The sequence below is a fragment of the Dryobates pubescens genome, chromosome 1, assembly GCF_014839835.1.
Source record: "Dryobates pubescens isolate bDryPub1 chromosome 1, bDryPub1.pri, whole genome shotgun sequence".
Classification (NCBI taxonomy): domain Eukaryota; kingdom Metazoa; phylum Chordata; class Aves; order Piciformes; family Picidae; genus Dryobates; species Dryobates pubescens.
The window spans coordinates 3025113-3039443 of NC_071612.1; the positions used below are offsets into that span (position 1 = coordinate 3025113).

At 43.4% G+C, this 14331-nt stretch overlaps 1 protein-coding gene across 1 annotated transcript in view; it reads right to left on the bottom strand.

The window, feature by feature from the left end:
• LOC104305109 (contactin-6) overlaps positions 1-14331 on the bottom strand; it is a 203351-nt gene that overhangs the window by 60048 nt on the left and 128972 nt on the right. The window contains exons 9-10 of the mRNA XM_009905929.2: positions 6271-6455; positions 902-1038 (exon numbers count right to left, since the gene is read on the bottom strand). Coding sequence (XP_009904231.2) covers positions 902-1038; positions 6271-6455 — 322 coding nt within the window. The remainder of the gene's footprint in view (positions 1-901; positions 1039-6270; positions 6456-14331) is intronic.

Here is a 14331-nt window from a genome sequence, read left to right on the forward strand (position 1 = left end):
CTGGCCTCAAGCAGAATGCAAACACAGCAGAGGCTCCTGCCACAGAAGTCATCCTCCATGAGATTGCCAGCAACTGAGAATTGGAAGATGGATATGCCAGAGCTTGGCCAGTGCAGAAGTACAATTAGAGTATCTGGAAAGAGACAAAGCCCTACCTACACAAGGTTTCCTAGGGCTTTGAGCTCAAATTGATTTCCTCTCCCCTCCTGCACTCCAAACCCTTTCCACTTGGTTTTCTTTCTCCTTTAAATGAGAGTGTTCACTTTTTCTCATTTTCCCTATAACTTCATATGGTTTTCTCTAGTCTATTATCCCTCCACATAACACCAAAAAAGGTATTCACTTCGACATTAACTGGTTTTTCAGAGCTGACTGATTAATTCAACCAAAGGATTAACATAGCATATGAAAGGCCATACTGCATGAGACCAAAGGTCCATCCAGCCTGCAGATGAAGAGCAGAAGCAGAATTAAAATCCAAGTGAATTAGAATCATAGAATTGTCAGGGTTAGAAGAGACCTCAAGGATCAGCCAGTTCCAACCCCACTGCCATGGGCTGGGACACCTCACACTACAGTAGGTTGCTCACAGCCCCATCCAGCCTGGCCTTCAGAACCTTTAGGGATGAGGCTTCCACCATCTCCCTGGGCAACCTGTGCCAGTGTCTCACCACCCTCATGGGGAAGAACTTAGTCCTAACATCCAATCTGAATCTACTCAGTTCTAGTTTTGTTCCATTCCATTTTGCTGTGTTAACCTTAATTAGGTTTCTGGAGTGGGGGGGGAAAGAAGGAGGGGAAGGAGGAAAGGCAATGCACTGTGAAATGAATGTAATGACTAAAGCATGAGGAAAAGCAAAAGGAGAAGCAAAGTAAGCAAAGAAGGTGACAGGAGTCTTACCTCTGACATGAGGGGCTGGCCATTTTTTAACCAGCTGTAGGAAGGGCTTGGTTTTCCTTTTGCCTTACACTCCCAAACTAAACTGTCATAGAGAGACAGAAAGGCATTTTGGATTTTTTTATCCCACTCAGGGAGGGCTGTAAAGGATATGCAAAGCATTTTAAGCAGGAGAAGAATTATTTCGCTGGAGGTGTGCTGCCATTAATTAATGAACCGAGCAAGGCTAATTAACATTTGTCAAACATCCTCTTATTATATTGCGAGGGAATTCTGGGCTGCAATTCTCAGACACTGAACTTCAGGACTCCCTTAAGAAAATGCTAGAGATCAAGTACCTTGTGGGCCCAAAATTTTGTGTAGGTATTGCTCCTTTTTATTGCCAACATTTGCAGAAGCAGTGGCTTCAAGGAGCCTGAAATTTAGATGCCAGGAGCCTCTGCTTTCTGAGAAACCTCCTCAAGGTACTTCAGTCTGTGTCCCAAAAACCAGAAACATCAAAATCATTGACAGAAACCATGGGTTGTAAATATTACTTCTCTTTTTCACACACATCCCTGAGCCCATGGCTTCGGATCATGGGTTCTCTGCAGTGGGCAACACAGATACTGCACTAAGGAATCAGAACAGAGTAACACTTTCTGAGTACTTGTGGCACATTGACATAGGATTATTGCTGCCTGCAAGCAGAATTTGCAGGAGTCATCTACAAGCTCTGGAAACATCCAGCTGAGCAGTCAAGGACTGAGCTGAGCAGGGGTCAGCTTGAGGCAGTGTGACATTTAGAATAGTTGTCAAGATAAAGGTGAATATCATAGAATGGTGTGGGTTGGAAGGGACCTTAGAGATCATCTAGTCCCAACCCCCCTGCCCCCAGCCCAGATTGCTCAAGGCCTCACCCAGCCTGGGTTTGAACACCTCCAGGGAGGGGGCAGCCACAACCTTCCTGGGCAACCTGTCCCAGTGTCTCCCCACCCTCACTCTAAAGAATTTCTTCCTAATCTCCAGTCTAAATCTCCCCTCTTACATCTTAAAGCCATTCCCTCTAGTTCTATCACTACAAGCCCTTGTAAAACATCTCTAGGTAAGATCTAGGGAAAATGACTAGCACCCGCCTAACTCTGAGACAGATCAAAGCAAGTGAGGTACTAAATTGGATTATTTGTCTTAACATCCTGGGAGATTTTTGTTGGCTGTGTTGCTGAAGCACAATGCTGTGGTCTCCATGTGTGTATCACTATATATACATATACATACATTGAGTTCTTACCTAGAATAATTGAACTTTTAGGAGGAGAATCACTATCCTTTGAGACTAGCAGAATGAGTCTCCATCTAAACCCCCCACAGCCCTGGGGGTAGCTCATAACTCTGCTCCTACAAAGTACCTCAAAATTGTCCACCACTAGATTAATGCAATGCCACAAGCTGCTTTCCAGAGCAGGAAAATATCTGGGATGTATCTTACCGTGATTAAAAGTGATTCTAGTTACGTTCTGATTTGTTTTCAGAGCCTATACATGGGATTCAGGTATCATACAAAGAATGGCTTGGCTTGGAAGAGACTCTAGAGATAGAATAGACTAGAATAGACTAGACTAGACTAGACTAGACTAGAATAGAATAGAGTAGAATAGAATAGAATAGAATAGAATAGAATAGAATTGAATTGAATTGAATTGAATTGAATTGAATTGAATTGAATTGACCAGGTTGGAAGAGACCTTCGAGATCATCGACTCCAATCTATCACCCAACACCATCTAATCAACTAAACCATGGCACCAAGCACCCCATCCAGTCTCTTCCTAAACACTTCCAGTGATGGTGACTCCACCACCTCCCTGGGCAGCACATTCCAATGGCCAATCTCTCTTTCTATCAAGAACTTCTTCCTAACACCTCCAGGCTAAACCTCCCCTGGCACAACTTGAGACTGTGTCCTCTTGTTCTGGTGCTGGTTGCCTGGGAGAAGCATCTACCCAAACCTTCCCACCATGAGCAGGGACTCCTCTCAGCTAGACTCAGCTGCTCAAGCCCTCATCCAACCCAGCCTTGAACGCCTCCAGGGAGGAGCCATCCACAGCCTCCCTGGGCAGCCTATTCCAGAGTCTCATATTGAAGAACTTCTTCCTAAAATCTGGTCTAACCCTGCTCTGCCTCAGCTTCAAACCCTTGCCCCTTGTCTTATTGCTGGACACCCTTAGGAAAAGTCCCTGTGCAGCCTTCCTGCAGGATCCCTTCAGGTATTGGAAGGCAGCTATAATGGAGCAGCAGACAGTGTCCAGGACAGAAACTTTATTTCCCAGAGACAAGCTGCCTGCAGAGTAAAAACAGCACAGAAATTAAGCAAGAGGCAGTCAATTAAGTAGCTAATACGCCAGCCCACTCCTAAATATGATTAAAAAACAAAGGCCTTGTGCAGAAGCTTCTTGAGTGCTGTTTATACATTTCACTCTGAGCAGCTATTAATTAATTTACAAAGCACATTTAATAAGCACATTGTTTTAGATTGTATTAACTGATCATTATTTTGTAATTGCCTGTGCTGTTATCAATCATGTCCAGGTAATCTACTGAGCTTAATTTTAATGGAACTGCTTGATTGATGTTCTGTAAAAAATTAGGCAGCAATGAGAACAAAAATAACTCCCTAAAAGCAAAGAAATAATTAAATATTCAAAGAGGCAGCAGCTGATTCCTGGCATATATCTATCTTGATATTAGCCATGGCTGCAGGAGACTGGTAGCTTATCAGCGAGGCCTGCATCTCTTCATGAGAAGAGATTGGCTTCACATAATGAAAGAGAGCAGCCAGGCAGAGGGGGACCTGGGGGTGCTGGTCGATGGTAGGCTGAACATGAGCCTGCAGTGTGCCCAGGCAGCCAAGAGGGCCAATGGCATCCTGGCCTGCATCAGGAACAGTGTGGCCAGCAGGAGCAGGGAGGTCATTCTCCCCCTGCATACTGCACTGATTAGACCACACCTCGAGTACTGTGTCCAGTTCTGGGCCCCTCAGTTTAGGAAGGAGGTTGACTTGCTGGAGCGTGTCCAGAGAAGAGCAACAAAGTTGGTGAGGGGTTTGGAACACAAGCCCTGTGAGGAGAGGCTGAGGGAGCTGGGGTTGCTTAGCCTGGAGAATAGGAGACTCAGGGGTGACCTTCTTGCTCTCTACAACTACCTTAAGGGAGGTTGTAGCCAGGTGGGAGTTGGTCTCTTCTCCCAGGCACCCAGCACCAGAACAAGAGGACACAGTCCCAAGCTGTGCCAGGGGAGGTTTAGGCTGGATGTCAGGAAGAAGCTCTACACAGAAAGAGTGATTGCCCATTGGAATGGGCTGCCTGGGGAGGTGGTGGAGTCACCATCATTGGAGGTGTTCAGGAGGAGACTTGATAGGGTGCTTGGTTGCATGGTTTAGTTGATTAGATGGTGTTGAGTGATAGGTTGGACATGATGATCTTGAAGGTCTCTTCCAACCTGGTTAATTCTATTCTATTCTCTTCTATTCTAAAAAAATACGTGCCAAGGTCCTCTCCAAAGATACCTGATGGCAAAGGACTTGGGGTTATTGGTTGATTGTCAGCTAAACATGAGCCAGCATCTGCCCAGGTGGCCAAAAAAAGCCAGTAGCAGCCTGGCTTGGATCAGCAGTAGCAGGGTCAGCAGGACCAGAGAAGTGGCTGGGGCTTTTTAGTCTGGAGAAGAGAAGACTCAGAGGGGATTTACTAAATGTTTATAAATCTCTGAGGGCTGGGGGTCAGGAGGGAGGGGACAGGCTCTGCTGACTTGCTCCCTGGGATAGGACAAGGAGCAATGGATGTAAGCTGCAGCACAGGAGGTCCCACCTCAGCACAAGGGAGAACTTCTTTACTGTGAGGGTCACAGGGCACTGGAGCAGGCTGCCCTGGGAGGTTGTGGAGTCTCCTTCTCTGGAGACTTTCAAGGCCCATCTGGATGTGTCCCTCTGTGACCTGAGCTGGATTGTATGGTCCTGCTTTGGCAGGGGGGTTGGACTGGATGATCTCTTTGGGTCCCTTCCAACCCCTGACATCCTGTGAGCCTGTGATCCTGAGATTCTCCTCCTGTACTCAGCACTGGTGAGGCCACAACTCAAACACTGGATTCAGCTTTGGGTTTCCCACTACACAAAGGACATTTGGTGCTGGAGCATGTCCAAAGAAGAGCAATGAAGGGTCTAGTGCTTGTGCTGAGGGAACTGGGGTTGTTAAGCCTGGAGAAAAGGATGCTCAGGGAAAGCCTGGTTCTCTAAAAGCCCCTGAAAGAAGACTGGAGTCAGGTGGGGGTTAGTCTCTTCTCCCATGTAGCAGGGTGCAGGACAAGAGGAAACAGCCTCAAGCTGCACCAGAGAAGATTTACCTTAGATACTAGGAGAAAAATTCTTCATGGAAAGGATTGGGAAGCCATGAAAGGGGCTGCCCAGGGCAGTGGTGGAGTCCCCACCCCTGAAGGTGTTTAAAATCCACAAAGATGTGATGCTGAGGGACATGGCTTTGTGATGACCTGATCATCATAAAGGTCCATTCCAACCAAAATGATTCTAAGATTCTTTAACTGGAGGCTCTGTCTAGCTTTCCATAATATATTTCCCACTCTTCTATTTGCTGTTCTTTTTTTGGGGTGGTTTCCTTCTATTTTGAGAGATTTATGAGGTAAAGGAAAGGTCTCCCCTCTTACCCATGTCAAAATATGTTGCTTTCCCTGGTTATTAGCAATGAGACTAAAGAGCACACAATTCACCTTGGCTGACCCTCATGTGTGACTTGGATCACAAGAAATCCATGCATGTGAGAAAGGAAAAAGCAAAAGGGGAACAGTCTCACTGAAATATCATTCTTCATGTTCTGACAAGGAGGCAGGAGAGGGAGGCAGTGGAATGAGTTTCCCCTGCTTCACCCTCATCTGCTTATGGAGCAATAGAGTTCAGCTGGAATAGGAGGTGAAATAATCTTCCACTCACATGAACCAAAACCTCATGAATCCTTCCCTGATCTGCATCTAGGGCAGCACAGCTTTATGCTGCTGTGAGCTGTTGAGAGTAAATCTTTTTGCCTGCCCTTAATGTTTCATGTAAATGTACCAGGGATTTCTTTCTGCCTCACATTAACCTTTACAACTTCATCACGGCACAGCCCACATTTTCAATCTGAGTTTTAATGCAAAATATCTTTATTTGCTGAGGATGGAATCCAGTGAAGGTCACTGCAGCCCTCCCATCATTTTTTAACCAGCTTAACCTGAACTATATTTCATATCTCTGGTAAGGGGCTAATAGACTTCATCTACAAACTACATCTGAACCCCACCATGCCCTGCAAAGAGAAATAAATGAAGAGATTAACTGATTTCCTTACCATAGACAAATAATTGACCTCTTGCAGTGTTTCTACCTCGAATGTTTCCTGCAATGCACTCATAAGAGCCTTCATCTTCTTGCTGGATATCTGGGATCTCGAGAACTCCTTGGGTTTTGTTGGCTTCAATTTTCTTTGGCAAGGAGCTTCCATCAGACCTCTTCCAGCTAATACTAGGGACAGGACTGAATAATCACGTTGCATCAGAGAAAAAAAAGAGAGCATTTGTTATAGCAGAAGAAAAAGGTAACATGAAATCCTTCCACAGAACTCTTAAAAGCAGAAATCATCTCTGTTTCTAAGCACAACACACAGAGGCCCATGACTGAGGTTCTATAACCTGTCCAATTTATTTAGAGGCACCAGTTCAGAAGTGGGATGAGGCCCTCAGTTGATTCTCTGATTGCTTCTTAAGCCAGTTTGGATTTTCCCCACCAAAGCACTTACTTAGGGCTCAAATCTTCTTCTAAACACTGTGACATTGAAGGAAGCACTTTGGAAATCCAAAGAGACAGCATAGGAGCATTGGATTGGCAACTGGTTTTCACAGCAAACAAATTCCCTGGAGCATTGGAGGTATTTTTGCATCTCAAAATAGAAGGCATTGGACAAGAATTCAAAGTACTTAAAAATACCACTAAATCTAGGTATAAAAAGAAGGAGAGCCAGTGTAGAGGAGGGCAGACAGGCAGCTGAACAAAGGAGTGGAAAGCAGGAGACATTGAGGCTGAAAGGAGATAGTGACTAAAGAGAATATTTCTTGTTTCATGTTCTTGTAGCTCCCTATCACTTTAATTTAGATTTGGATCAATGTATTCCATGCAACAACAAACAAAAAGCAATAGTCAAGTGTGAAGGCAGCTAAAAATACTTCTTGGATTCCTGGCAAGAGCACAAACCATACAAGCCTCACTCTCCTGATCTATTATGTCACCAAAACACTTTGAAATATTAATAGCCTTGGATTTCACAGTTGCTTTCTGTTTCTGCAAACACAAGTAAGCTGCTTTTTCTAAGCAGAAGAGATGTTTGGAACAGCTTTGTACAGAGGCTTTGGCTAAATGCTGACTTCTTTGCCGGCAGAAGTAAGATCAGCAGCAAATCCTTGGTACTGAACTTGAAAATACAACTTGGATGGAAATTAGAAGTGCACATTGCCCTTGTCTGCCAGTCCTCAAGGCCTCTAGCCTGCAGCACTGCCTTACAAATATTTATTCCTTTTTAGCAGGGGTTGTAACAGCTCTTGCCTTAAATTATTTAGGTCTCTGGTTCAAATCCTTGTTTATTGACCAAGGGAATCAGGTCACAAATACGGAATGGATGAATTACCTAGCACAGGTAAATTTAGGCCAGATTTCTGCACTTTGTGGTTATTTAGCACCAGACTTGATGGAGTTAGGTAATGGTTGGACCTGACAATATTAAAGGTCTTTTCCAATTGAAGTGATTCCATGATTCTATGACATTTGCCAGTTCATAGAATCATAAAATCATAGAATCAACCAAGTTGGAAGAGACCTCCAAGATCATCCAGTCCAACCTATCACCCAGCCCTATCCAATCAACCAGACCATGGCACTAAATGCCTCATCCAGTCTCTTCTTGAAGACCCTGAGGGACAGTGACTCCACCACCTCCCTGGGCAGCATATTCCAATGGCAAATCACTCTCTCTGTTCACTCGAAGCCAAAAGAACCAGGACCTAGGAGAAGTGGAAGTGCTCAGCATGGACATGGATTGAACATCTGGGCAGGTGTTAACAGATTTACTTCAAAAATAAAATGAGGAGAATTTTTTTTTTTGCTGTGAGGATGATGAGACACTGGCCTAGGTTACCCAGAAATGTGACAGGACCCCATCCCTGAACCATTCCAGGCCAAGATACCTGGGGCTCTGAGCAACCTGCTCTAGTCACAGATGTCCCTGCTGACTGCAAAGGGCTTTGGACTAGATGACCTTTGAAGGTCCCTTCCAACCCAAACCAGTCTATGATTATATAAATCACCAAATAGATTCAGTACAGGATAATTTACAGCTTCACCATGAAGCTACAACATATTTCAGATGCAAACTTCCTTGATATTATTCTTTATTAAGAACTTTAAAGGGTTTCTCTTTTTATTTCTCATGGTCTGTTAAAGGCTACCAACTCCTCCACCAAACTTGCATGATATAATTCATGTACAGGCAACAAAGTTCATGAAGTTTCTGGACAGAAAGTCTTGTGAGAAGCAGCTGGAGGAACTGGGCTTGTTTAAGCCTGGAGAAAAGACGTTGCGAGGAGACTTCGTTGCTCTCTACAACTATCTGAAAGGAGGCTGCAAGGTGGGGGCTTGGTATCTTCTCCCACCTGGCAAGTGATAGGACAAGAGGAAATGGCCTCAAGTTTGCATTTGGGTTGGATGTTAAGAAGCACTTCTTTACTGAAAGAGTGGCCAGACATTGGAATAGGCTTCCCAGGGAGGTGGTGAAGTCACCATCCTTGCAGGTGTTCAGGAAGTGTGTAGATGTGGTGCTTCAGGACATGGTTTAATGGCCGCAGTGGTGTTGGGTTGACTCAAGGGTCTTAGAGGTCTTTTTCAACCCAAATGATTCTGTGATTTTCAGTTATTTTAAGGAAGTGCAGCTCTAGTGCAGCACAGCTCTGTTCCCCCATTGCTGGGCTCTCGCCAGGAAAGCAGCCAGGGTGTTTTGCAGTCCTGCTGTAGACGGATGCAAACTGTTGATGGCACAAAGGAGAGCAGGGCTGGCTTTTGAAGCACCATGCTATTAAACAGGGAGTAAAAAGCTACCCTATAGCAGAAGCATGCAGTGCATTCACTGCCAGAAGCATTGAACTACTTAAAGGCATCTCTTCTGGATTGTTTTCTTGTTTCAAAGAGATTAAAGGAAGCTAACAACCGTACAGGAGAAGCAAAACAACAATTAGATGCTTTCCTTCATGCTCTGCTATCTGAAAATCCTTCAGTGAAATATCTCCTAATCTATCAGCCGTTTGTTTCCTCTTGGTGCTGACTGTTCATGAGTAAGGGAGGTCAGCACTGACACCAAGGCCAGAGGCAGGGCTCTGTGGAAGCAGGCCCCTTCTGTCAGCTTGGCAAGTCAAGTTTACCAAGGTGTGAGCTGAAGACAGTGTCCTATTTTCTGTTCCCACACCACTGTACTTCTAATGGCATCTTTGGGGATGTTTCAAGGCAAGTTTACCTCATTTTTGGCCAAACACAAGGACGTTTGACACTCCCTCCCTCTGACGGTAACTGGAGAGGGATGGCATAAACCCTTCAGTGTTTGGTTCATCAGCTTCACTGCATTTAAACTCCTAATTGCAATAAATAGTTAACAGCACTTTGTTCTCATGCCAGGGGAGCCTTGCACCGAGTGACCTAGTTTGATCAGCAGAGGGAATTCATTTATCAGGACGGCAGCTCCACATCAGCCTGACTGTAGGTTAAACCGAGCTCAGCCATGTGCCATCAGCCCCGGGAAGGACCTTTGCTGTCACACACTCACAGAATTTCACAGAACCACAGAATTTCAGGGGCTGGAAGGCACCTCCCAAGATCATCTAGTCCAAACCCCCTGCCAGAGCAGCTGGAGAAGATTTGCATTTCTTCACTGAATTTGCTGACCATTGTCACAGGCTTTCCAGCATCTTCAGTCACTGCATTTTGCAGAAGGCAGGGGGTTTGGGGCTGCTTTCACCCTCTTCTGATGTTTATATTTTTATAACCAGCAGCCCTTAACAGTGACTCTTCCTACAGGCTACATAAAACACCACAAAACAAACCTCTATGAAATTAAATGTAAAAATTTACTTTTATGAAGTTTCTTTTTTATAAGGAGTTATTTATCTGACAAATTGATGCTTTCAGAAGTGAAACTGTCCTTTAGGTCTAGGTAAATATATATAGAGAGAGAGCCTAGTTCATATAAAACCTAGTAAATCCATATAAAGCCTAGGTAAATATATAGAAAGCCTAAAAATTTACTTTTATGAAGTTTCTTTTTATAAGGAATTATTTATCTGACAAGTTGATGCTTTCAGAAGTGAAACTGTCCTTTAGGCCTAGGTAAATAAATATATAGAGAGCCCAGTTTACATAAAGCATAGGAAATACATATAAAGCCCAGTAAATGCATATAAACCCCAGGTAAATATATATAAAGCCTAAAAATTTACTTTTATGAAGGTTCTTTTTATAAGGAATTATTTATTTGACAAGTTGATGCTTTCAGAAGTGAAACTGTCCTTTAGGTCTAGGTAAATATATATGAAACCTAGTTTAATAGAGATAGTCCTGTGTGCTTTTATAGGACTGTGTTGAATAATCATAGTCTATTGAAGGTCAGTATCTAATATTGCTACTAATGCCTTCTGATGCAGGTTTTGGGTGATCCTGCAACTGGGCTGGGTCTTTACATAGAATACATAGAATTAACCAGGTTGGAAGAGACCTTCAAGATCATCGCGTCCAACCCATCAACCAATCCAACACCACCTAATCAACTAAACCATGGCACCAAGCACCCAATCAAGTCTCCTCCTGAACACCTCCAGTGATGGTGACTCCACCACCTCCCCAGGCAGCCCATTCCAATGGGCAATCACTCTCTCTGTATAGAACTTATTCCTAACATCCAGCCTAAACCTCCCCTGGTGCAGCCTGAGACTGTGTCCTCTTGTTCTGGTTCTGGTTGCCTGGGAGAATAAACCAACATCCACCTGTCTACAACCTCCCTTCAGGTAGTTGTAGAGAGCAATAAGGTCACCCCTGAGTCTCCTCTTCTCCAGGTTAAGCAACCCCAGCTCCTTCAGCCTCTCCTTATAGGGCTTGTGTTCCATACCCCTCCCCAACTTTGTTGCCCTTCTCTGGACGCGTAAAAAGGTTAAAATAGGGAACTGCTGTGGCCTAAAAACTGTTTCTGAATATATAAAGAACCAATGAGTACCCTTCTCAAATTTATTACCCCTCACAGACAAAGCCTTGCTTTCACCTGAGTAAAGAAGAAAATGGTGCATAAATATGAGAGTGTCTTTGTACATAAATCCAGAGTTTATTTGAAAACTTCAGAGCATCAAGGAGTATTAATGTAATTTATTTTCAACCATCCAGGCACAGCTGAATCACAAAACCATAAGTTACTAACTGAGAAAGAAAAGGCACTGGAAAAATATTTTTGGGTTGGTGACAAGCCTTGTCACACTGAACATGAAATTAATTTGTCTGCGGCATTACAGCCAGCACCAAGATGAAGCTTCCACCTTTCTGCGGCAGAGCCTCAGCAGCCAGATGATGCATTGCATCCCTGCCTCAGCTTTCGTCCTATGCATCTGAGGGCACTTCACAATAAAAGTAAATCTACAGCTTTGGTAATGAAGCCCGTGGCTAGTTATACAAATCAGACAAAGCCGAGGCTTGAAAGGTGCTATCATGTCCGCATCAACTGCTGAAGATTTAGGATTCAAGGGGCATCATAGTTAAAGCGCTCAAGCTTCTAACCACCCTGATGTATGACTTGGGAAACGGCGGCAAAGTTCTCTGGAACCTGCTGTTGTGCCTCATTCTCCTGCGCTCAAAAGCCACTCACCTTAACTGCTGTAAGAGAGGATCTTTCAGAGCTGCTTGCTCACCCCTTAAAGAAGAAACCCTAAGGCATTAGCTTTTCAAGAAGGAACGCTGAAAGCAGCGAATTTCCCTTGTGGTGGCAGAAAGCCTTCATATATACGTGGTTTTAGAATAACATAATTAATCCTTTTACAGACTCCTACATAACCTCCTTGTAAATAAACTAGAATAGCAAACTAATGAAGACGTGAAGCCTACTGTTCTCCTGTAAATTGAGTAAAGATGGTTATTTGGAAGCCCCTTGTAGCCATGTGATTATCTCCTTATACTAACAGCCTCTAGAAAAACCCTTCCCTGAATGCATTTACTGGAACATTTCAGGGCTTCCTATGAAAAAAATTTAATATGATTATTCTGGGTTGAAAGAAATCCTGGTTTATATTATTCACATATGCTCTTTACAACCTCAGCTGGCAGGGGCCCATCTGCAGGGTTCCCAAACAGATTATTTCCCTATCTTTGAGAAGAGAATGAAGAAGAATGTAAAACACAGACACAGTTTAATGAATGTGTGCACCAGACAGGGAAAGTGCTTTGCTTATTTTCATCCTTATTTGTGCAAAAGGATTAAAAAAAAAAAAAAAAGAGGAAAGAAAATAAAAAGAGAAAAGAAATTAAGGAAAATAAACAACAGGAAAAAGGAAGGAAGAAAAAGGAAGAAAAAAGAAAAAAAGAGAAAGGAAAAAAAAACCAACCATGAAATTAAGGAAAAAAAGGGAAGAAAAAAATAAAAAAGGAGGAAGAAAAAATAAAAAAGGAAGAAGAAAAAGAAGAATGAAGGAAGAAGAAAAAGAGGGAAAAAGGAAGAAGAAAAAGAGGATAAAAGGAAGAAGAAATAGAAGAAAGAGGGAAGAAGAAAAAGGTGAAAAAGGGAAAAAGAAAAAGAGGGAAAAAGAAGAAAGAGGGAAGAAGAAAAGGATGAAAAAGGGAAGAAGAAAAACATTAAAAAGGAAAGAAGAAAAAGAGGAAAAGAGGAAGAAGAAAAAGAAGAAAGAGGGAAGAAGAAAAGGATGAAAAAGGGAAGAAGAAAAGGATGAAAAAGGGAAGAAGAAAAAGAGGAAAAAGGGAAGAAGAAAAAGAGGAAAAAAGGAAGAAAAAAGGAAGAAGAAAAAAAGACAAAAAGGAAGATGAAAAATAGAAAAGGAAGAGAAAAAAAGGAAGAAGAAAAAAAAAGAACAAAGGAAGAAGAAGGAAAAAAGCAAGACAAAAAGGAAGAAAGAAAAAAAAAGGAAGAAAGAAAAGGAAAAAAGTTAATTTGGAGGAAATCTGGAGAAAGCAGCACAGTAACTCAGCTGAGCATAGCTCTTTCACAGTGCTCAGTCCTCTCAAAGACCTGGTGAACAATAATTTAGATGTATGGCATGATTAATACAGCTTGATCCAAACCAGGACTTTTAATACTGGCATAGCATTAAATACTGTCAGCATAATGAATATTAGTGCAGAACACAAAGCCTCATCTCCTGTGTTCAACTGCCACAGGATGCAGTGTTTGCAATAGGCAGGCTACTAGTGCAGATTTCAGTTTTCCTGCTTTTAGGAATTAAGTAGTAAGGTGCAGAAGAAAAGAATTTGGTCTGGGAGACCATTTATGAGAATCAGTTGTGATATTTTCATCTAAAATGATGGAATCATAGAATGGTTTGGGTTGGAAGACACCTTAAACAACATCTAGTTCCAACCCCCTGCCATGGGCAGGGACCTAGCCCAGGATAGACTAGACTAGACTAGACTAGACTAGACTAGACTAGACTAGAATAGCATAGAATAGAATAGAATAGAATAGGAGTAGAATAGAATGAACCAGGTTGGAAAAGACCTTCGAGATCTTCAGGCCCAACCTATCACCCAGCACCATCTAATCAACTAAACCATGGTTCTAACTGCCTCGTCCAGTCTCCTCTTAAACACCTCCAGGGATGGTGACTCCACTACCTCCCTGGGCAGCACATTCCAATGGCCAATCTCTCTTTCTGGGAAGAACTTCTTCCTACCATCCAGCCTAAACCTCCCCTGGCACAGCTTGAGACTGTGTCCTCTTGTTCTGGTGCTGGTTGCCTGGGAGAAGAGACCAACCCCCATGGCCTCATCCAAACTGGCTATGAACAACTCCAGGGAGGGAGCATCTATGACATCCCTGAACAACATCTTCCAGTGTCTCAGCACCCTCATTGTAAAGAATTACTTCTTAATATCCAGTTTAAACTTAACCTCTTCAAGCTTCAATCCATTCTTTCTCATCCTGTCACTACAAGCCCTTGTGAAAAATCCCCTCCCAGTTTTCTTGTAGCCCCCTTCAGGTATTGGAAGGCTGCTGTGAGGTCTCCCTGAAGCCTTCTTTTCTCCAGACTGAACAGCCCCAGCTCTCAACTTAGCAACAGAGCTATGTGGAATACACCAACCCCTGGCTGCCCCACAGCCTGGCCAAGGGAGG